Source organism: Bos javanicus, chromosome 13 (assembly GCF_032452875.1).
Source record: "Bos javanicus breed banteng chromosome 13, ARS-OSU_banteng_1.0, whole genome shotgun sequence".
NCBI classification, from domain to species: Eukaryota; Metazoa; Chordata; class Mammalia; order Artiodactyla; family Bovidae; genus Bos; species Bos javanicus.
Genome location: NC_083880.1, coordinates 10,623,267 through 10,646,737, shown reverse-complemented (window position 1 = coordinate 10,646,737; position 23,471 = coordinate 10,623,267). Strand labels below are relative to the sequence as shown.

General features: G+C 50.1%; 2 protein-coding genes across 6 annotated transcripts in view; both read right to left on the bottom strand.

The window, feature by feature from the left end:
- The window catches only part of LOC133258880 (ankyrin repeat domain-containing protein 26-like), a 76,476-nt gene extending 74,499 nt beyond the window's left edge, over positions 1-1,977 (bottom strand). Inside the window, exon 1 of the mRNA XM_061435564.1 lies at positions 1,586-1,977. Within this exon, the coding sequence (XP_061291548.1) occupies positions 1,586-1,818 (233 nt within the window). The 5' untranslated portion in view covers positions 1,819-1,977. The remainder of the gene's footprint in view (positions 1-1,585) is intronic.
- Positions 1,978-6,407: 4,430 nt separating this feature from the next.
- LOC133258930 (ninein-like protein) overlaps positions 6,408-23,471 on the bottom strand; it is a 120,090-nt gene continuing 103,026 nt past the window's right edge. For all 5 annotated transcript variants that reach the window (XM_061435666.1, XM_061435665.1, XM_061435667.1 and 2 more), the window contains 7 exons: positions 21,260-21,364; positions 20,172-20,241; positions 14,698-14,856; positions 13,904-14,017; positions 10,742-10,912; positions 9,149-9,262; positions 6,408-7,371 (listed from right to left, as the gene is read on the bottom strand). In XM_061435666.1, the coding sequence (XP_061291650.1) occupies positions 7,180-7,371; positions 9,149-9,262; positions 10,742-10,912; positions 13,904-14,017; positions 14,698-14,856; positions 20,172-20,241; positions 21,260-21,364 (925 nt within the window). In that variant the 3' untranslated portion in view covers positions 6,408-7,179. The remainder of the gene's footprint in view (positions 7,372-9,148; positions 9,263-10,741; positions 10,913-13,903; positions 14,018-14,697; positions 14,857-20,171; positions 20,242-21,259; positions 21,365-23,471) is intronic.

The following is a 23,471-nucleotide window of genomic DNA, read 5'->3' as shown; positions in this document are numbered from 1 at the left end:
AAGATTCTTGAGAGTCACTTGGACTGCAAGGAGATCCCACCAGTCCATTCTAAATGAGATCAGTTCTGGGTGTTCTTCGGAAGGAATGATGCTAGAAACTCCAATACTTCGGCCACCTCATGTGAAGAGTTGACTCACTGGAAAAGACTCTGATGCTGGGAGGGATTGGGGGCAGGAGGAGAAGGGGACGACAGAGAATGAGATGGCTGGATGGATGGAAAGAGTTGGAGTGAACTCTGGGAGTTGGTGATGGACAGGGAGGCCTGGCGTGCTGCGATTCATGAGGTTGCAAAGAGTCGGACATGACTGAGCGACTGAGCTGAACTGATTGAAATGAACTTTCAGGTTTTTTTTCTTTTCTTGTTTTGGTGCCGAAACCCAGGAAACTCCAGAATTGTTGCCTTTGAAACCATTCTTAGAGAGGTCTCTGGGGTGGGATATGTGTATTCTTACAACTGATTTATGATGTTGTACAGAGGAAACCAACACAACATGGTACAGCAACCACCATCCAACTAAAAACATTCAGGTGAATGAACAGTGGAACTAGAAAAAATGGTCTTTGTCAGCACACACAAATGTATAGATAGGAATTTCAGTTTTCTTCTGGTACTTTTCTCACCCTGTGTATTTATAATTTTTGATCTATACTCCCTCTGAACTTTTTGGTGAGATAAAAATCTAGTTACTTTTCTCTAAATAGTTACCAGGCTATTTCTCCACCATCTACACATAATTTATCTTTCTAATAGAAAATGTCATCAAATTTTTATATGTAAAAGGGCAAATCTTTGTCTACTATACAAAACTTTCAATTTCATCAGAATTAAAGACAGCATGTGTAACCCAAAATCTTTAAAACCACGATGTTTATTTGGTTTAAATATGGAAAAACCATAGATCCTAAGAAAATGTCCTCTTAGTCAAAGGCACAGCCAGCTTCCTACTTCCAAGCTGTCTTCTAAGGTCCTTCAGCAAGGAACCTATACACCTAAGTGTATACTGATATAAAATGGATATTGCATTGTATCTGAAGGATTTTTAACCCAGAAGTTGACCTGTCATGGGGATTATTTTTCTTACTATGCAGTTTTCTGTAATACATAACATTATGGTATAAAAATGTGTACATTAAATGCCAACATCATCAAAAATCTGTCCACTGCCAATATCCACAATGGACGATCCATGGGAAGAAGAGTTTTCATAAATCACATGAGAAAAACAGGGTGAGAGCCAGGGGGTTCCAGAAGATTTCTTGAGAGCTATAGAACTTGAGAGTTCTTACTCACGAGTACATCATGCTAACACGTGCATAACAACAAAGGAAGAGGAGGAGGAAGAAGGACAAAAAAAGATGCTTTTCATGTTTCATTTCAGTTCTGTGATTACCGACATTCAGTTAAATCACTTTAAAACGACCACTAAAGTGCTCTGTAAGGGGAATTATAAGAGGGTCCGAAACCAGCTAAGGCTTTTGCAGCCTATCAAGTCTGTGGGGCGCTGGATCCCACAAAGGTGTCTGCGAGCCTTGGAGGGGAAACTCACAGGAGGGAGCCCTGCCAGGCCCTTCCTCCCCACTTACCTGTTGTTCTTGTCCCTGTCGTTCAGGCCATTCTTTCCGAGCAACAGAACCAGCTGCACTTTGGCTACATTGCCTTTGCTGGCAGCTTTGTGGATCTTTTTGAGGTCCCTGTCTCGGATGTGGTACCCGGGCTGGAAGCTGGTTCTACGATGACCTCTGTCTCTCCTCAGGCTGATGGAGGAGTCTAAGGGCGACTCGCCCTTCTTACTCCTGAAGCCAAAAATCTTCTTCATCGCAGAGCCTATAGGCTCCAAACACACCTCACCTCCCCCTCGGCTCTTCACAGTCCCCTAAACCCAACACAAGCACTACAGGGAAGCCAGAGCCGTCCCGCCACAACCTCCCAGCTGGGAAGCTCAACGGTTTGGAATCTTTCATCCCAGAATGATCGTTGCTAAGCGACAGCTCTAAACACATTGCCCGTGTGCCAGAATGCCCAGTGTGCATGTGCAAGAACTGGAAGTGCATTTTTCAAAAGAAGCAAACAACATCAATAAACCCTTACCTAAGGGAAGAAGGAGAGGAAACTGAAATAACCACAGAAAGGAAGGTGACATTACAACAGATACCTCAGAAGTAAAGAAGCATAATCATAAGGGGACGTTATTATTGATGAACAGTTACAAATTGGAAAACCTAGAAGAAATAGATAAATTCTGAGAAACATACACCCTGTCAAGACTAAAACAAGAAAAAATAGAAAAACTCAACACTCCAGTAACAAATAAAGAGATTCAAATATTAATTAAAAAAAAAAATCCCAAAAGTTAAAAGCTTAGGACCAAATGGCTTCAAAGCTCAATTCTACCAACATTCAAGTAAGAATTAAAAGTAAGACTATGCATAAAAAACACTTGAAAAAATTTAAAACCCATTCATGATAAAAAAAAAAAAAAACTTCAATAAAATAGAAATTTCCTCAATTGAGGAAATTTCCTCAAGGCCATTTATGAAAAGCATGAAAAGTGAAAGTGATAGTCACTCAGTCGTGTCTGACTCTTTGTTATGCCATGGACTATACAGTCCATGGAATTCTCTAGGCGTGAATATTGGAGTGGGTAGCCTTTCCCTTCTCCAGGGGATCTTCCCAACCCAGAGATAGAACCTAGGTCTCTCGCAACACAGGCAGATTCTTTACCAGCTGAGCACCAAGGAACCCCAAGAATACTGGAGTGGGTAGCCACTCTCTTCTCCAGTGGATCTTCCTGACCCAGGAATCGAACCAGGGTCTCCTGCATTGCAGGTGGATTCTTTACCAACTGAGCTAACAGGGAAGCTAGTCTACTTGGGAAAACAGCGTCTGATAGTAGGAAAAGCAGGGACCAAGAGGCTTTGACCAGGATGGCTCCCATCATTAAAAAGAAAAAAGCCCTCTGTCCTGTGGCTGATTCATGCTGATGTTTGGCAGAAACCAACACAATCCTGTAAAGCAATTGTCCTTCAGTTAAAAAAAAAAAAAAAAAAACACAAAACACCTCTCCCTCAACTATGCTGCTCCCTTTACCTGCAGCCTCAAAGGTGCTCAACCCACAACCAAACACCCTGAAGGAGCTGCCCAGCCTCACTCCTCCTCGCTACAGCCTAGATTCTGCTCCCTCACTCTGGAATTGTTCTCTTTGCCACCGGAGCTGAAATCAAACGGCTTGCCTACAGGTGAAGGGAGAGAGCTCTCAGCACTTCAGGTCACAGGTGCTAGATGGTAAGGTTCAGACAAAGCTGCCAGTAACGTTACCAGGGTATAAACAGCACATGGTGAGGCCACGAGCTGGATCCTCACTGGAGGGAAAAAGAGCTCAAGACCCTCAGTCCCTGATCTGTCCCCACAGATGGGGAGGGGGGCAGGTTGGCATGCATACAGTCACAGGCTGTTGTCACTTCCCGGCGGGGAGGGGACTCCTGCCCTGTGTCTGTGCGGCTGACCCACTGTGCTCTGATTAAACGTATCCCAGGTGTGAAGAATGTTCAACCTACCTCAGTCTGGCTCCCAGGAAAGAGCAATGAGCTTTTTTCTCTTCCCAGGTGGTGGCTGAGGCTGGGAAGAAGCAGGAAACACACATTTGCTCAAGAACACATTCTGATCTAAACTCACAGTGTAGCGTCAGCCTCTCATTTCTGATACTGCAGGACAGGCAACAGCCAACCTGAAAGGTGGTGAAATTGGCCCAGGTCTGAACCTGGGTGTGTGTGGGGTGGAGAGAGAGGATTCTTTATCAGGGACACGGATGGGCCCTGGGGCTGTTTTCAGCCAGTGAATGAGGCTGAGGGATGGAAGAACTATTTCTCCAGGATCGAGGCAAGTGCAGCCAGCAGCTCCAAGCAGTCCTTGGGCTGCTCTGTCCACATCTGCTCCCTGGTTAGTTTCTGAAGCTGTCAGAGCACAAGAAAGCTGTCTAAAGGAAAGTGGGATGCTGGCGTTCAGATGCTTAAAGAAACCACATCTGTATCAGGGCAGAACCCAAGGGCCATGTCTGGGCCCTCAGCTTTGAGAAGAGAGATCATAGTCGTATGTGGATAAGACAAAGCTCGGGATGCTGGAATCCTTTTGAATTATTACTCTGGCTCTGCCCATAAATGAGCCTCAGATATTTCAACCAATTTATTTTCTCCATTTCTCTATGGATCCATGTATCTATCTCCTTCCTCCTGTGACCTCAGCCTGCAAATTAGACTGTTTGCCTGGGGAGGGAGAGGGATAGCTCTCACCCAGTACTGATTTGGCACTAATATAAACTAACCCCCACAGTGATAAAGAAAAACCAAGGGGTGCAGCAGCAGGAGTCAGATTTTGGTGGCAGGCAGGCCGTGCATGTGCAAATCCCAGCTCAAATATTAAGTTTAAACCCCCAGCCTCAATTGTCTCATCCAACTTTATGAAGTTGTGGGTGTTGGAGGCTATCACGTAGAGTGAAGGGGCATTTTGTTAAGCGTACACGCGGCAGCGGTCACTACTCTTGTTCATTTGTGCATGATCACTGTTTCTGCAGAAGCAGGGAAGCGCTGTCACTAGGTGGGGCGCTAGTCTAGTAAGGGTGGCCATTAGGTATAATCGAGGCAAGGCTGGGGAGGAAGGAGGGGTCCAGCTGCTCTGGAGAGAGGGCAGGAGGCAGTGGGCCTGGACAGGTGGGCACCAGGCCCCAGACCCCAGGGTGGTGGGTGGAGGAAGGCTAATGATGAAGGTCCTCGACTGAAGAGGAGCACAACTCAGGCCTAAACACGTCTGCCTGGACAAGACAAAGTACCGGTGGACCAGGGCCAAGGAATGCGCTGCTGGGGAGGGGACAGAGGGGACCCATCTCCCTGGTTCCTCCAGCAGAGGGTGAGTAGCTGCTCCCCTCGGAAAGGTTACGTAACCTCACCAAAGTCACTCAGACAGTAAGTGATGGACCCAAGGTTGAAAACTCAATTGTCTTTCCTACTGTGTAGCATGGGGCACTCTGCTCAATGGGATGTGGCAACCTTGGATGGGAAGGGAGTTTGGAATGAACATTGGAGTATGTGTATCTTTTTGAATTATAGTTTTCTCCAGATATATGCCCCAGAGTGGGATTTCTGAATCATACAGTAGTTCTAGTATATTTTCAGCTTTTTAAGGAATTTCTATACTGTTCTCCATAGTGGCTGTACCAATTCACAGTATTACCAATAATGTAGGAGGGTTTCCTTTTCTCTACACCCTCTCCAGCCTTTATTATTAGTAGACTTTTGGATGACGGCCACTCTGACCAGTGTGATGTGATACCTCATTGCAGTTCTGTCATGCATTTCTCTGATAATTAGTGATGCTGACCATCATTTCATGTGCCATCATTTCATGGCAATCTGTCTATCTTCTTTGGAGAACTGTCTATTAACGTCTTCTGCCCATTTCTATTTTTTATTTTTATTTATTTGTGTTGCCCATTTCTAAATTGGGTTTTGGTTTTTTATTTTTATTTTTTTGACATAGAGCTACATTTGTATATTTTGGAGATTAATCCCTTGTCAGTTGCTGCCTTTGCAAATATATTTTCCCTGTTAGTTTTTTATTTTGTTTTTGTTTCCTTTGGTGTGCAGAAGCTTTTAAGTATAATTAAGTTCCCTTTGTTTATTTTTATTTTTCAGTATTCAAAGACATGGATCAAAAAGGATAGTTCTGCAGTTTATGTCAGAGTGCTTTTTTTTTTTTGGCCGTGCCATGCGACTTGTGGGATCCTAGTTCCCTGACCAGGGATCGAACTCAGGCCCACAGCAGTGAAAGTGCCAAGTCTTAACCCTGGACTGCCAGAGAATTCCCTCAAAGTGTGTTCGGCCTATGTTTTCCTTAAAAGTTTCCATTTAGGTCTTTGATCCATTTTGAGTATATTTTTGTGTATGGTATCAGAGAATGTCCTAATTTCATTCTTTTACTGTAGCTGTCCAGATTTCCCAGCACCACTTATTGAAGAGGGTTTTCTCCACTGTCCATCCTTGCCTCCTTTGTCATAGGTTAAGCGACCAGAGTTGCATGGAGAGAAGAGCCCACTTTATGTTGTTGAGTCCTCCTACCCCAGATCTGATCTTTCCATCTATTCCCCCAGTTTAAGGCTTTTCACATTCAAGCAGGGACAGTAAATGTGCAGACAGACGGAGGGGAGGGGGCGTGCAGCAGCTTCGGGAGAGTGGAGGCCACCAGGACGGGGAGAGAGGTTGGCTGCAGTAGAACAGGGACTGGGCCTCTGTCCAGGATGCTGTAACAACGTCCTTAACACACCTGCATGTTCATGTAGTGCATATGAGTGCTTCCTATAGAACTATTTTTCTCTATCTCTGAAATATTTTAGTTTAAAAAATATCTAGAAGTTAATCGGTTTTAATAGAAAAGGATTTTATTGCAAATACAGTGACTTCATATTACAGTAGTTTATTCTGATAAACCAAATGACCATACTTTATGTATATCTTGGATATAAAACTGTATTTTTTCCCTTTTTTTTTTTTAAACATATCATACACTTTCCAGTGTGATGACATTTCAATGAGGAAAAGATTGCATTCACAATGGATACCATCCTCCCTGAGTCCACAGCCCTAAAATACCAGCACTGTCTAGACTCCCTCGTGGTGGAACAGGCCCTGACAAAAAGGCTTCCTTCCTCTATCCCTTATCGCCAGTTGAAAATCACAGAAAGTACATTTCTGGAGTGTCTCTATCAATCCACCAACGAGAATGCCAGTGACTAAACCCATAGCACTAACAGTGCAATGGTAAAACTATAGAGCCCTGACTTTGCATTTGAATCTCTGTAGCCAAGGTCAGAAGTGCAACATTAAAATTGCTTTATTTTACCATTTGCCTTGCTGGGAACCCCATAATCTGTTTTGCTTGTCAGTAGCAAAATTAGGAATGTAACTCTGGAAGTTACCCAAGGACCACTAAAAAAAAAAAAAGTAGTCTTTTACAACCTGTTTCCCCAGCCTCTGGCACACAGACCTTCATTAAATGCTTGTGAGATAAACAGAATCACAATCCTCGTCTATCCAGGGGTGTACAGCCAGTGAGCCACAATAAGTTACAGCATCACAGTGGTTTACTTTAAAGATGTTCTTTCAAAACGAACTCCAGGAAGAAAAGCAGTCTACACAGCGAGGGATGCTGTAGCAATCTTGCTGAGCAGTTTGCTGAGAGCTCTAACTTTTTCTTCCAAGAATCGGGCCTTTTTCTCGGCACCTCGTTGCTTCTCTTCAGTGACTTGAAGCGCTTTTGTCAGGTGAGCATTTTCCACATAGAGCTCCTTGAGCAGCAGATCAGATCGGCTGTTCTTTTCAAACTGGAGAGGGGAGAAAGCCACAGTGTACTGCACGTCTAACGCAGCCACGCCACGCCACCAGCTCTCCCTTCCTATTCCTCCACACGCGTTCAGACTAGTTTGGGGAACCTTACAAATCAGAGACATGTTGGATGTAATGACAGGTTTTGTTATCCTGGCATGAGAGAGGAAACTGACGAACTATGTGGTAGAGAAAATTTAAGCCAACTTTGTACAAATTGATGTATCACGAAATGAAGACAAGACCCAAATCTGGAGGCCTCCAAAAATCAATGAGGAAACTGTCAAGAGTACCCAAATGATGGCCTTATCTCAGTGCGCTCTGCAGGCCCACCATGCCAGCCGGGACGCACTGAGGCACCTTGGGTGCCACCCACACGACACCGACAGGGGCTTCAGCGATGGGGACACAGGACACACTACTCAAGATGCAAAGACGCAGGGGTCCCGGCTTTGGGCTTTGAAAGTCCGCGCTGAAGCCACTCACTCAAGTAGCTACCGAGCAGCTCGGCGGGCCAGTGCTGCCCGGCCACGGCCCTGCTCCCACAGGCACGTGTTCTAACAGGAGCCAGCAGAGCGCGCAGTGTCAGGTGGCGTGTTAACAGAGAACCCAGGCGGGGGACACACGGCTGAGCCTGAGGTGCACAGAGACCTGAAAGAAGCATGGAGGACGCGCGGGCGGCTGCCTGACGCAAACCTCCCGGGCAGAGGCCGGCGCATGCGCGGTGGCAGGAACAGCCAGGAGGCCCGTGAGGAAGGCAGGGCCGCCACGCCGGCTGGGCGAGGGGCCGAGGGGAGGGGGCCAGGTCCTGCAGAATCTCGAGGCCACCGGAGAAGCCGCTGTCTACTCTGAGGCAGGCCGCAGCTCCAACGTATCTAAGGAAGACTGCTGCTGCTGAGGGGCTGGCAGAGGAGACGAGGAGCCCAGCTGTCAGGACCCAAAAGACGGGGCGCGGGGTGCGCGATGGGAGCTCTGCTCCGCACCGAGGGCCGCGCTGAAGAGCCAGACGGGCCCCTGGGTGGCCGGGCGGCTGGGAGCAGACAGCTCTGAAGGGGGGCCTGTCAAGGCAGCAGAGAACTCGCTGGGAGCACCGGGCTCCGGAAGGCGGTGCTGAGGAGACCGGAGAGGGGGCGGCAGAAGCGGGGCTGGGCGAGCTGAGCGCACAGCCATTTCTCTGGGACCTTCTGGTCTTACGGGGACACAGCCCAAGTCACAACTGAGAGGAGGGGAGAGGGGCTGGGGGTCAGAGCGGAAGGGCCCCCCAGACAGGGAGGGGGGAAAGGCGGCAGTTGGGACAGTCAACCCCTACCCGCCCCCTCCCCCAGCATGTAGGAGCCTCAAGATTTACTTGGGGTTGAGGTTTTACCAAGAGTGACTGGGGGTAGGGGGTCACCAGGAGTCTGATGATTGGGAAGGAAAGTGAGGACCCAGGGACGGAAAAGGTTGGAGGGCGGTGGTGCCGGCAGGGCACGGGCTACACAGGTGGGAGTGGGGGTCTGGAGCAGGCAGCCTGCGTGGAGTGACTCGAACTGGGGACGCGGCTCAGGGCGCTCCAGGTAAACCACATTCGGTCACTGTGGAACTAAGCATTTCCACAGATGCTCACATTTCACTTCCTGGAGCAGCAAGCAGACCTCATAGGACAGCAAGGCCTCTCTCTCCCCTCTCCCTGCCCTCCTCTCCCCTTCTCAGCACTTCCGCAGGACACAGGGTTCTCTGGGGTCCTGTCTCCCTCATCAGCTACCTGGATGCCCAAAGGAGGCGTCCATCACTCACCTGTTCCTTCAGCTCACCCACTTTCTCTTGGAGGAGCACTTCCATGTTCTTCAGAATCATTTCCACCTCCTCCACCCGCTCTTCTGTTGCTTTCAGCTGCCTTTCATGTGCTTCCTGAATAACAGGAGGTTAGAGATCAACACCAGAGAAGGCAATGGCACCCCACTCCAGTACTCTTGCCTGGAGAATCCCAGGGACGGGGGAGCCTGGTGGGCTGTCGTCTATGGGGTCGCACAGAGTTGGATACGACTGAAGCGACTTAGCAGCAGCAGCAGTGGCAGAGATCAGCATGGTACATTGGCTGAAAATGGTGGAAAAGGACCAAGATGGGGGCCGCAAACTGACGCCTCAGGGACAGAGAGATCTGGACGGGATCGCTGGACAGGTGGCAGCTGCCAACAAGAAGCATTAGAACAAATGATGCTGGGTTAATAAGTTGCCTCGTTTGTAAAAATAAAATAAAAAGAATCATCTCAGGCTTATTTACTTTAGAATGGAAATCAGCTGAAGTGTACAAAATCTGAGTATCTGGCTAACCTTTCATCTATAGGGAGGGATGGTTAGAAATGTCTCACAAGCCACAAAGCTGCACTTCTCACTGTAGTGTGAACAGATAAGAGACTCTTTGTCCTAGGATTTTAATCCTAAATGACTCAAAGTTGAGTTTCCCCAATCATGGTAGTCTTTCTAGGGGATCTCTGACTAAATTTCCTTTGTCAATAATCTGTCCTAGCTTAAATGTCTCTCCAGCACAACGTGTTTGCATAATGCTATAAGGCTGTTCTTCGTTAGAATTTGTGTTTTACAAATGTCAGATTCTACCCACCTTTCCAATCTTGCACAAATTGCTTCCTCAGGAAGGCACCTAGCCCTCTGCCGCTCCTCACCCTCGCACTGACCCATGAACTTTGAGGACCCAAATGTGCTTCCCCAGGCTCGCACTTTGAGGTGCTCACTCACTGATGCCTGAGAGACTGCTCTGAGGTGGGAACCACTGCCACCAGAGGTTGAAAGAAATGGAAGCACAGAGAGTTGAATCACTCACTCAGTTAAACCACTCGGCTCAGGTGGTGGAGCCAGGATCCAGTCCCCCACGGTGCACGTGCTGAGCCACTGTTCTGGTGCCCTTTTAAGGCAGCAGCTCTGTTTCTGCATGTGAGCCTGGCACACAGCAGGGCTCCCCAAGTCCATGCTGTCACTGTGCTGATCTCTTGTCCAACCAGCACCCCACACCCCTTGCTGCTTTGAAACATGCCAAGCACAGCCCACCCCAGGACCTTTGCACCTGCCTACACTCCTGAAAAGCTATTCCTGCCCATCCCTCTCTTGTGGCCCTTCTATCACCACCTTTCAGACCTGGAAGCAGGTCACGTGTGTGGCTGGCTACAGACACACACAGCCCAGAAAACAGGCTGGGGGACTCAGGGTCGGCCGCTCAATGCCCCCCAGCTCCCAGCGGAAGCCGGGTCCCGTGGCTTCCATAAACATCCCACATGGTGGGAGGGCTGTCAGGCCATCCTCCCCTTGGCACCAGAAAGCCTACTCACCCTCCCCATCACCCCCAGCTGGCCCCCGAGCCTGGTCCCCACTCACCTGGGCCTCCTCCTGGAGCCGCCGTGCCCCCCACCGCTCCCCTTCCAGCAGCCGCTGCAGCTCGGCCACGCGGACTGCAGGCACGAGGTGTGCCATCTCCTCCCGCAGCTGCTGTACCCGCTGGGTGTGCTGCGACTGGGCCAGCTGCAGCCTCTGGGTGGCTCCATACAGCTGCCGGGGAAAAGGCACAGCAGTTGTGCGGTGACTGCCCAGAGCTAAAGGGTCACCACCAGACACAGAAAACTGCATTTCTACCTGGTAGGCACCCCACAAGGGAAGGGTGTGTCCAGCAGAGCCCACAATTTCTAAAGAGTCTATTTATCTGATGCCCACACTCCATTTCCTGGTAGTTCAGACGGTAAAGAATCCGCCTGCAATGCAGGAGACACGGGATACGTGGATTTGGTCCCTGTGTTGGGAAGATCCCCTGGAGAACGGCATGGCAACCCACTCGAATGTTCTTGCCTGGAGAATACCAGGGACAAAGGGCTTGGCAAGCTAAAGTCCATGGGGTTGCAAAGAATCGGATGGGACTGAGTGACTAACACAGAGTCCATTCAGGGGCGCTTCTGCACCCTGAGAGCCTGGAAGGCCTGCCTGTAGCCCTCCCTGTGACCTCGTACCGGATCCTGGGAGGATCAAGTTATTCTGCCCTGTTTACCCCCTGGGTTCTTTGCTGGGTTTAATTCCTTCAATAATGGGACTCACACCAGCCGTGTAGAGCAGCCTCCCTCTAAATATAGAGCTCATGCTCCTGAGACGGGCTGTGGCCAGGGCCCCAGAGGTGGTTGCACAGCATCTGGAGAGGTGTGGATGTGGACGGACTCGGCCACCTGCTTCCTGGGCACAGAACCCACGGGATCGCTGGCACCAGGCTGCCCAGAGCCTGGCCACTTTCCCTGAATGGAGCGCCTGGGAGGCCATCTAAACACCATTTACACCACGGGCTCCGGTGGCCTCGTCTGGAGCGCACAGACCTGCCCTCTGAGACCCTGTGGACGGGAGAGGCGGCGGCTCCACCAGGTGCCCTGCTGAGGGCAGGCAGGGGAGGAGGGCACTGGCCATCCTGGCCGGGCAGGGGTGAAACTGTGAGCCACAGCCCTACTCCCTCACTGGCCTGTGTCACCGCGTGTCTGAGGGGCCACCCTGGGCAATTTCCCCAGACAGACCCCCAGAAGCACACCACACACACAGGTCCAGCGGAGCAGCTGCCACGCTCCTGGGATGAAGAGAGGGGAGGAAAGTTCTCACACACCCTCCACCAGACGTAGCCACCTCCCTGTGGCTTTAGAGCTTCGGATGATCACTATGCAGTCACTCCTGCCCAGGTCTGAGTCCCGCACACCTGCCTGGGTGCCTTGTTGCCTCCTGCAGCCGATGCTCTGCTTAGCCCTGAAGCCTGACCACAGGCCTTACCGTCCACTCTCCTAGGCCAGGCAGTATTCAGCACGGCCCAGCTGAGTGCCCCTGAGGCCCTCCTTGTAAAACAAGGTGTGGGTGGAGAGTGGGCCTGCTCCGGAGAGCCCTGCTCGACCGCCACGTGAGAAGGCAGGATGTCCCCAGAAGAGAAGTGGGGCCCCTGCAGCCAGGAAGCCAGGGCCTCCGTGTTCTGGGTGCTGGGGTGGGGCAGTGAGCCCCTCAGACGATGGCGGACCTCTCCACCCTGAATCCAGGCTGGCCCGGCCAAATGTGGGGCAGTGATGCTAAGGAAACCCCTGGTGCAGTGCTCAGCAGCCTGGATGCTTGTCTGCCCTTCCTGGGTGCTTGGTTGCCACGCAACAATGACCCGATGCCACAGAGGCCAGTGCAGGTGCCCCCACCCACAGCACCCCGGGATGCCGGCCGTGTAGCTCCTCTGTCGCCTGGCTCCCCTGCTGGCCCTGTGACCTCAGGACCATTCCCTCTCACGGCTCTGGATGCACCCTCACCTCTGCACCCCTGATGGTCTCTAGATGCCTTGTAAGTGCCTTACTTCTCTCTGCACACTTTCATCCAGGCATGTTTTGGGGGGTCCTCATCTAACTCACCAATGGTGACACCAGCTGCCTCACGGTAGCTGCTCCTGCCTGTGACAGCGGCTGAGTGCTGGGCATCCCCCAACCCCAGCGGCATGGAAGCCTCCGGCAGCCCAGTCCTGCTGCCCATGGGTGGATCTGTCTTCTCCACCTCAAAGGCTCAAACCAGTCCAGCAATTTGTCAAGGTTCCTTTTGCACTACAAACAGGGAAGGGGGCCCCCAGTACACAGAGACACCTTGGAGAAAGTGCCTGCTGACAGTAGGGGGCTGGGCCCACAGGGGTCTGCCAGCCCCTCCTAAGACCCTGGACAGGGAGGGGTCCCACATGCAGACAGACCCTTCTGCAACCTGGGCCATCTGAGAAGTGACCTCTCACACCAGGTGTCCACAGCTAAGTCCAGGGGTCAGACCAGGGGCCAGGTGGGGAACCTGGTGCCAGGCTGAGCAGAGACACGAGGCTTAGACCCTCTCTCACAGCCCCTTCCCCCTGCAGACCCCGGCTCTCCAAGCGCACCCCATGTCTGAGTCCACCAGGGCCTGAGGCCCTCAGGGCACCTCACACCGTCAGCTCCCTCCTCTCCTCCTGCTCGAGCTCCTCGGAAGAACCAGCCCTGCGTCCCAGCACCTCACTCTGGCAGGCACCCCCCACCCCTCCTGGGCCCACTCTGCTCACATCTGTGTGTCCCAGCCCGTGAGCTCCCTGCCTCCCCGCTGCTGCATCTCTGAGCCTGGCAGGCATCAGACAAGTGCAGGGCATTGGCAGCACTGCCACACACATGAACAGGCGTGTGACACCCGGGCTCCACCAGGGCAAGCAGCTGGTCCCCTCGGGGGCTGCTCCGCCCGCGGCCTGGACCTCGGAGGCTACCTTCCGTGTTCCCTGGCTCCTCCACCTGCAGAGGGCACACCCAGAGGTGCTGCTATGCCTGCCTGCCCTCGTGAGGGAACAGGCACAGCCCTTCACACGGTTCACTCGCATTCCACCTGACCCTGGACGGGGCCTGACTGAATCCTCGGCCTGGAGGGCGCCCCCCTAGCTGTGTGGCCTCAGCCAGCCCCGTGAAGCCCTTGGCCAGACTAGTCCCGTGCAGGCTGTCAGAGGCGAGGCTGACTCCCCTCAGCCTTGGGACCACCATGCACACTCACCTGGTTCCGACTCTCTTCAAGGGCCTCTCTCAGCTGTGACTGTGCCAGTCTCAGGCTCTGACGGTCCCGAGTCACGCGGTCAAGTTCAAGTTCAAGTTTTTGGATTTGGTTACCCTGTTGTTAAATATCGGTTTCACAAGTATAAGAAGAACACTAGCAACATGATACGTACTTAATGAAGAAACTTCAGAAAAGGAAGAATTACAAAATTTAAGTCAGCAGTGATCACAGCACACCCGACATGCTGTATCTCCTGGCCCTTCCTCCACACACACACACATGCTGCCACCACGACATCGTGGGCCATGCTTTCTCTTTTATAATGTCCAGAGCATTAGACACTATTCAAAAATGTGGTTTATAATGGCGGCACCATAATTTACTGACTTAGTCAATACGGTTGATGATTCAAAGCTGATTCCAATTCTGTTGTGCTATTATAAACACCAGAGCAATGAAAATATGTTCATCTAAGTCCATACACAATGTTCAGTAAAGTTCCCACAGCAGAATCATGAAGTCAGAGCACACCAACGTTCTTGACCACTCTTGATGTATGTTTTGCCTAATGACCTCTGGAGAGGTCACCCCAATTTAGGCTCCTATCATCAGGATTTAATTCCTTTCTGCTACTTTCTCTAGAGGTACCAGGCTTTGCAAAAGCTGCTAGAAGTTCACACATTTGTCAGGGCTTGCTTGTGAAGCCCCTTGCTTTACCTGCAGGCACGTCAGGGCTGTCCCTGGTCTGTTTTAGGCCGGGCTGCCTGCCCCTCCCTGCCCTGCCCGCCATTCACCTGCAGCTCCTCCCGGAGCTCGGCCTCCTCCAGTCTGTGTGTCAGCAGCTGGACGGTGACGGGACTCTTCTCGCTTTGGGTCTGGTGGGTAGAGGCCTCCTCTCCGAGCTGCAGGACCCTGTGGTTGAGCTGGGACAGTTCATCCCTACACTTCTGACTCTGGAACAAAAAGGGAGAAAACACAGGTAGGAAAGTTATTTTTTTAAGCCAGCAGCATCCCAGGGGTCCTCAACCAGGGACACTCTTCTCCCCAGGGGATGCTTGGCAATCTTTGGAGACCATTTTGGTCATCACAGCTGGGGGTGGGGTTGCTATTAGCAACTAGTGGGTGAGGCGCTTGCTCAGTGTCCCCAGAGTGACGGGCTCTCAGGCCACCAGGTGGAGGATGAACTGTGATCAATCCCCCAAGAAATAAATGCTGGGCACCAGGAGCACTCACATCCCATCAACATCCCATCACTGCTCTGGAGAACTGGCATGCTTTTCTCGTTTCTCCCACAGTTATTTCTGACATTATCTTATACAAGTTGAAGGAAAAAAAAAAAACCCAGAACCCTAGCTAAACCTGAGGCACATGATTCTCTTAAAAAATCTGATCACTGTCATTAAACACAGCACACTGATGAAATGACCCACTTTGCAGACAGTGGATGCTGGACGCTGGCGGTGCGGCCTGGGATAAATGGCAGCCAGCAGGCGACACAAGGAAGCTCGTTATCGCCAACCGTGTGTCACACGCCTTCACACAAACCATGTTTTGCTCCTCTGCTTTTCCCTAGCAATTGCTCCAGAGGCTGAGGGTCTGAAGCCCTCTGTGCCTCAGAGCAGGGTTCATGCACAGCTAGGCGGATGCATCACTGTCGCCCCAGGGTGGGTGTTCCCACCGTATCAGCCAGACTTGGGGAGGCAGGCAGCGGTGGGAAGAGGCAGATGGGAACTGCGGGTGTCTCCAGGGTACAGCAGGAGTCTGGGAAACCAGAGGTGACAAACGCACTCCCAGAGTGAGTGGGCGCTCAGCAAGGACACAAGGTCGGCAGGTGAAAACCTACTATGCTTCTATGTCCTGACAGTGAACGTGCAGAGACCCACGAGAAAAACAAAAGGCCATTTCCGCTCTGGCCTGGAAAGAGCTTGGAAGTCGGCACTCCCACCCTCCCAGCAAGAACAAAGAAAAAGCTGAGTAACTGAAAGTCCACAACTCTTCTCAGGCCCATCAGAGAACTGAAGTCACAGGGCAAACCAATGCTCTGAAAACCAGCAAGAAAGACAGGCGAAGAGCGTCACAGCTCACCAGGAGCCAGAGGCTGGAGGCCTGAACAAGGTGGCTGCTGTGGGTAGAACCGGGTCCACAAAGTCACCAGTCTGGGGACAAGGCTGCTGGCAGGTAATTCAGGTTAAATGTGCTCACAAGGTGGGGTCCTAATCCAATGGGACAGTGACTTTATAAGAAGACACGGTGAGAGGGGGCTCCCCACAAGCCTGGAAGAGCCTCACGGGAACCAGGCCGGCCCCGCCTTGACCGTGGCCTTGAGAACCTTGGGACAATAAACCCTGTAGTTGAAGCCGCCTGCTTGTGGCGTCTGTATGAGCCTGAGTAGACTAGGACCGCGCCTGTTTTGAAGTACACAGAGCGTTCTGCTCTCTGCCCTCGAGGGAAACCTCCTTCTTTACCAGGCCTGAACCAGCGAGGGGATAGCCAAGTGGAGCCCCCGCCAGCTGTTCTGACCCAGTGTCACTCACTCCTGGACGGGCTAAAGTAAGAGTGACAACACCAAGTGTGGACAGGGATGTGGGGCAACTGGACCCGGCAGACGCCGCTGGCGGGAACATTGACTCTTAGTAGCTGCTCTGGAAAACAGCTGGGCGATTTCATATAAAACCAGACATGTAGCTGCCGTACAGATGAGCGATTGTCTCCTGGGCATCTATCCTGTGAAATGAAGACCATCCACACAAAGACCTGCCTAGGAACGTTCATTGCAGCTCCTGTGACGGCCCAAAACTGGAATCAGCCCAGCCATCCTTTAAAAGGTGAGCATTAAGACAAGCTGGTTCCAAATTGGGAAAGGAGTACGTCAAGGCTGTATATTGTCACCCTGCTTGTTTAACTTACATGCAGAGTACATCATGCAAAATGCCAGGCTGGATGAAGCACAAGCTGGAATCAAGATTGCCGGGAGAAACATCAATAACCTCAGATACGCTGATGACACCACCCTTATGGCAGAAGGCAAAGAGGAACTGAAGAGCCTCTTGATGAAAGTGAAAGAGAGTGAAACAGTTGGCTTAAAACTCAACATTCAAAAAACTAAGATCATGGCATCCGGTCCCATCAGTTCATGGCAAATAGATGGGAAAACAATGGAAACAGTCATAGACTTTATTTTCTTGGGCTCCAAAATCACTGCAGATGGTAACTGTAGCCACGAAATTAAAAGGCACCTGCTCCTTGGAAGAAAAGCTATGACCAACCAAGATAGCATGTTAAAAAACTGACAAAGGTCCATCTAGTCAAAGCTATGGTTTTTCTAGTAGTCATGTATGGATGTGAGAGTTGGAGCATAAAGAAAGTTAAGTGCCGAAGAACTGATGCTTTTGAACTGTGGTGTTGGAAAAGACTCTTGAGGGTCCCTTGGACTGCAAGGTGCAGACACCAACGAGTCCATCCTAAAGGAAATCAGTCCTGAATATTCATTGGAAGGGCTGATGCTGAAGCTGAAACTCCAATACTTTGGCCACCTGATGTGAAGAAGTGACTCATTGGAAAAGACCCTGATGCTGGGAAAGACTGAAGGCAGGAGCAGAAGGGGACGACAGAGGATGAGATGGGTGGAAGGCATCACCGACGCGATGGACATGAGTCTGAGCAAGCTCCAGGAGTTGGTGATGGACAGGGGAGCCTGGCATGCCGCAGTCCATAGGGTCGCAGAGTCAGACACGACTGAGAGACCGAACTGAACTGAAGACGAGCTGTGGGATGTTAACGCCTTGGAATGCCATCCAGTGGCAGGAAGAAACTACTGTGGACACGCAGCAGGGAGCCGTGCTATGTGGAGAGGCAGTCCCAGAGAGCTCATTTGGGATGGCTCCTTGTGTGTCACTGGAGAAATGGTACAAGTTTGGCTGTCCTCTGTCACTTTCATCAGGAGGCTCTTCAGTTCCTCTTTGTTTTCTGCCGTAAGGGTGCTGTTGGGGCTGAGATAGGTGGGCAGAAAGACAGATGGCGGATGTCGCTGTGAATGAACAATATGAAGGACCTAGTGGCGCTGCAGCTGGGTTGTGGAGACATGAACCTGCACAGGGAATAAACCCGTGTAGACCTGACACCACACGAGGGCATAAGCAAAGCTGCGGGAGCACGTGGACTTTCTGGGTGGTCCCGTGGTTAAGAACCTGCCTTCCGAGGCAGGACACTCGGGTTCCATCCCTGGTTGGGGAACTAAGATGCCACGTGCCGTGGGGCAACGAAGCCCCTCCCCCAAGAAAAAGAACAACCCCCCCACCCCCCACAAAAAAAACTGGGGAAGTAAGACCTACGGATGCATCAATGTCAAGAGCTTGACTGTGATGCTCATTAAGGGCTGACTTGTGCCCCCTCACACCCCAATTCAATGTTGAAGCCCAAACCTCCAATCCTGTACAGAGGGAGTGTAGTTGGAGACGGGGTCTTGAAATAGGTGATTAAGGTAAAACGAGGTCGTATGAATGCAGTATGATGGTGCCCTAATAAGAGATGACAACACAGACGCATCTGAAGGACGACCACGTGAAGACACAGGCAGGACAGTTGTGTACAAACCAGAGAGAGGCCTCAGAAGAAACCAGCCCCGCCCTGACCTGAACTTCTAACTCCGAGCACTGTGAGGAAATAAACTTGGTTGTGTAAGCCCCTCAGTCTGCAGTGCTTTGCTATGGCAGCCCTAGCATACTAACACAGACACTATACTAAAGTTTAATAAAACGTGGTCCCTGGGGAAACTGGACAGAGTGTATTCCTCTGTAATATATGTCTTACAACCACATGTGAGCCTGCAATTATCAGTAATAATTTCAATTTAAAAAAAAAAATAAAAAAGAATGACACATCCAAGCTGTGTGAAGTGAAGTGAAAGAAGCTCAGTCGTGTCCAACTCTTTGCAACCCCTTGGAATTCTCTAGGCCAGCATACCGGAGTAGGTAGCCTTTCCCTTCTCCAGGGGATCTTCCCTACCCAGGGACCAAACCCAGGTCTCCCGCACTACAGGTGGATTCTTTAGCAGCTGAGTCACAAGAGAAGCCCTCCTAGCTGTGTGCTTGGGTACAAAAGCCAGTAAGAGAGACCAAGTGCAGAAAACACTTATTCGTGGCGCAAAGGGAGACCAGTGTGGTGGTCAGCGCTAAACAGCGTGAGAAGGGCATTCACGTGCAGGCTAAAGGGGACTGACCAAACAGTAAGTCCATCCACTGAGGATGGAGACCAGGCTTTTCACTGCTAGAGGAATAAGTTATAAATACAGAGAGAGAAAGCTAGAACCATCCCTGTGATATTGGAATTTCAGAGTTTGAATTTATGATTTCTAGTAGAGAGGTGTACAAATAAATATACCTGAAACCACATGCATGTGAGCATCATAAATATACACTCCCGAGTTCCACGCACTAACTGCATTTGGACATAGTGATGATCCTGGAGCCGTGAGCACCCCCAGTACCCAAATCTTGGTCTCCACATACCATTCTGAGCTAAAAGTCACCAAGGATTCCTTGGAGAAGTGGCTACTTCCAGGGTTGGGGCAAGGGAAGTACCAGATGAACCTGGAATATCATGGGACACTACAAAGTAAGGAAGTACTCAAATAATGACCAGGACCTGTCTGGAGGGCCCAGAACTCACCAGGAGGGGGCTCTTATTAGGCAAATCTGGGACAATTGAGCATGAAAATAAATACTGATGGTAACATATTATAACCCATTAAATAAACAGGGAGAACAACTGGGTGAGAGTTTGATGAAGAACAGGACATTCACATCATCTCAAAGGATTTTCCTATAAAATGTTCCGTAATTACCAAGGGGAAAGTAACTTTGTGAAGAAGCCTGGCCAACAGCACCTGACCAAGAATCTAAGGATGTCACTAAAGCTTGTGTCCCCGGACAGGATAGAATGAGAAGGGGATGTTCCCACATAATCGGAATCCAATTATAAGGAAGTTTTAGACACACCAAAACAACTGCTTATAACCTTCAAAAGCACCAGGTCCTAAGAACAAGGAAAGGCAGACAAGCCACACGAGGTCCCGGCCGTGGCTGACGAGGCTACACCCCGTCATATCCACAGTGATTCCCCAACTTGGAGTGGGAGGGGCTGATGGGCCAGCAACTCTTGTAACTTCCATAAAAATGTTCTGTGTTTCCTTTCTGCAAGTTTGAGATTATTTCAAAACGATGGAAAAGGGAGGGGGGCATCCGTTTCACACCAGGGGTCAATACTTAACCTGTGTGCGGAGCTCTTCCATCTCAGAGCAGGCCTTTTCCTTGTCTCTCTTTAAAACCTCAATTTCCTTCCTGTTGAAGAAGAAAGTTAACAGTGTCACTGATGAGTCATTGCTCACCGTGGTCACCGTGGTGCTGGTTTGTACACCTGTTCTCGATAGCCTACAGTCACTGGTCTGTCACTGTCCTGCACTGTTACTGCTGGTGGTCCAATTGGATCCCAGCCTGGGAGCCAGAGGAACCCTGCCAGCACTGTAAGAACAAACCCTCCACGACATTCCTCAGTTGCACAGCACATGTTAATCTCTCTCCAGCACGTGGGAGCGCTCTTCACACCCAGAAGCATAACGATCAACACAGCCTTACATTTGCTGACATCTGCTGTCAAAAGGGCCCCAGCACCAAACTTAGGGAAAATGGTTCCTGGAGGGAAGAAACCTTTCAGATTTCAGAATTGCTGTAACGTAACAGTGATCGCTGGGTGACCATCCACTCTGGATTCCACACTTTAATCGTCAGGCACTTTTTATCAAATCAACACCACATTCTCAGCAGTTTACAGCTGAGCTCATTTGAATTTTATTAAAAAAAAAAAAAAGCCAAACCCTTCTTAGATGAGGCTCTGATAGTGAAAGCTGCAATCTACCAACAAATATCCCTCTACAATACACACAGCTCCTGCCTCAGTGCTCAGACCCCTGCCCTAGACCCCTGACTCTGACACACTGAAATCAACAGACCAGGAATGAACCGTGGACAACAGCAGGGCTGAAATCATCATCAGGACAAGAAGAAACAGATTCTCCTGGCCCAGGAAGGTTGTAAGAGGCCCTCCTGCCCCTACAGGGATGCAGGATGCCTCCTCTGACGCTTGAGCACGCTATGGAGTATTCTGTAGGACGCCTGAGCCCTCCCGTGCCCATCAAGGCTGGTCGGAGGGCAGCACAGTTCTCTGCTGACTGTTCCTGGAATGTGGGTTATCTGTGAACACGTCCCACTTTCTACAGTAATGCCCTCTGAGCTTCTTCTGTGATGAGCAAACCGTGTCTGGGATGGGTGGCTGGGGTGGGACCCATGAGCTGGCCCTTACCTCTGTGCAGCCTCCGTCCTTTCTGAAGCTTCAAGCTCTTGTTGGATCCTCCCCAGCTCATTTTTCAAGAGCGTGTTTTCTTCAGAAAGCTTTTCCAACTCGATTCTGGATAACAAATTTTAAAAAGAAAGAAGAGTGGGAATTCCAGGAGCTGGTCAACCGACAGAGTCTGGTCTTGCAATGACCCCCAGCCCCACTTTCCTTCCCTGGATGGGGACACAGGGCACTAGTCCCTCCCTGTATCCAGTGTTAACCTGCTCTGGCTTGCATCTCCCAAGAGATAAGCTACAGAAAAACAAAGCTTTCTTAGCTCCTAAAAGAGCCAGTGACTAGCGTGTTCGGCACCTTGGTTCACTGTGTTTACAGCTGGCCCGTTCCTGCATCTCCTTACCTTCACTGAAATGTCACCGTGCTCACAGCTGGCACCAATGCAAGATGCTGGGTGAGTTGTTGCAAGGAAATCCCCCCAGGGACCCCGAGCACAAAGCTGAGGAACATGAGGACTCAGGAAGCTGAATCCTATGGGGAGTGCCCCCTGTCCTACACCCTGAGGTCAGCACTGGAGGAAACTGGAAAGATGCCCGCGGCAGCGGACGGAGGGTGATCCGATGCAACGTGGAAACTTCAGGAGGGGAAAGCAAGTACTGACAGAGGCTGCCCAGGCCAAGTCTGCCTGGAGCCCTTGGCTTCCAATGCTCTTAGTCTCCCTGGAAGGTAACTCCATTGATGTGCAACAGATGAGCAACTGACCAATAAAGAGCACGGGGAGGCAGCTTGAAACCCACACCTGCCGCCCAGAAAATCTATCCTTCATATGTGCTGGTGTCACTGACACTTATTCCCCTAAACATTAGGTCTCTACCTGGCATTAGCTTCTGGTTTTTTCAATCTAAAAGTATTCAAGCACATGACCTCATATGTTTAATATATTATTCTTATAATATCAAGCATAAGCATCTCCTTCATAAGCATAAGTATGATTACATTTTTCTCATGAGGAACTAAACAGAAAAATTAAGACACAGAAGTCAATGGAAGTTTACAAGAAATGAAGGGTTTCAATGAGGAGAGTGATCTCCAATGAGATCTGTATTTTGAACTGTTATTCAGGCTCCTGGATGGTAAACAAAACTGATTCGAGACAGGTGTGTGTGTGTATGTGGGTGGCAGCGGTGGGTGGGGTTCTGTTTCCAGTTTCCTGGACCTCGAATAAGATGGTGGCTGCCTTATCCTAGTCCTCCACATTCACCAGATAACCAGAGCCGTGCATAGCTGATCATTTAAGGTGCGGTGTCCTCACAGAAGGTTATAGAAGCCTCCACGGGCCTTAAACAAAAACCCGAATGCTGAAATCAGAGCTGTGAGCATTAAGCAGCACAAAGATGGGGTTGCCCTGAGTGTCACCCTGAGGCCAACACCTACATCGGTGTGGAGAAACCACACCAGGGGTGCGTGTGCTGGGCTGGTTCCCTGGAGTAGCTTAAGCGGTCTCAGATTAAGAGGCTCCCAAGTCTTCTTGGAAAAAGCAAAACACATCCTTTCTGCAGGGAGAACCCTCTACTACAGCTCTCAAGAGTCCCAGAGATAAACATCGTGTGAACATGAGCTCACAATCAAAGGTCACCACAACGTATGTGGGAAAGGACCACTGATGAGAGTCAGAAGAAGCCAAAACAACAGAATTAGATCCCAGATATTGGAATTATCAGACACGAACCTGGGATAAATATTATTAAATGTTTACTTAAATAAAAGATGGAAATAAAAAGTGGACAAGCAAGCAAGAAGCTATCAGAAATGATCAGGCAGGACCAAATAGAATGTTAGAAAATGAAAAAAAAAATCAATGTCAAAAGAAAAGCTCACTGGTAGATTAGATATAGCTGAAGAATGAATCACTGACCCGGAACACAGAGATATGAAAAAGTACCCAGAACATGCCATGTACAGAAAAGAAGCTGCAAGAAATGAAAGAGAGGTTAAGAAAAGCAGGAAAAGTGAAAAGATCTAATATCATACACCCAACTGAAAAGGCCACGGAGGGGAGAGGCAATATTTTACAAAGAATATCTGAAAGATTTTCATAGGACACAAATCTATATACTCAGCAGGCATAATATTTCTAAGTATGGTAAGTAAAAAGAAAACGGCACCTCTGCCCTATGACTCAACAATTCCATTCTTAGGAACACCAGCACCGAGAACAAAAAAT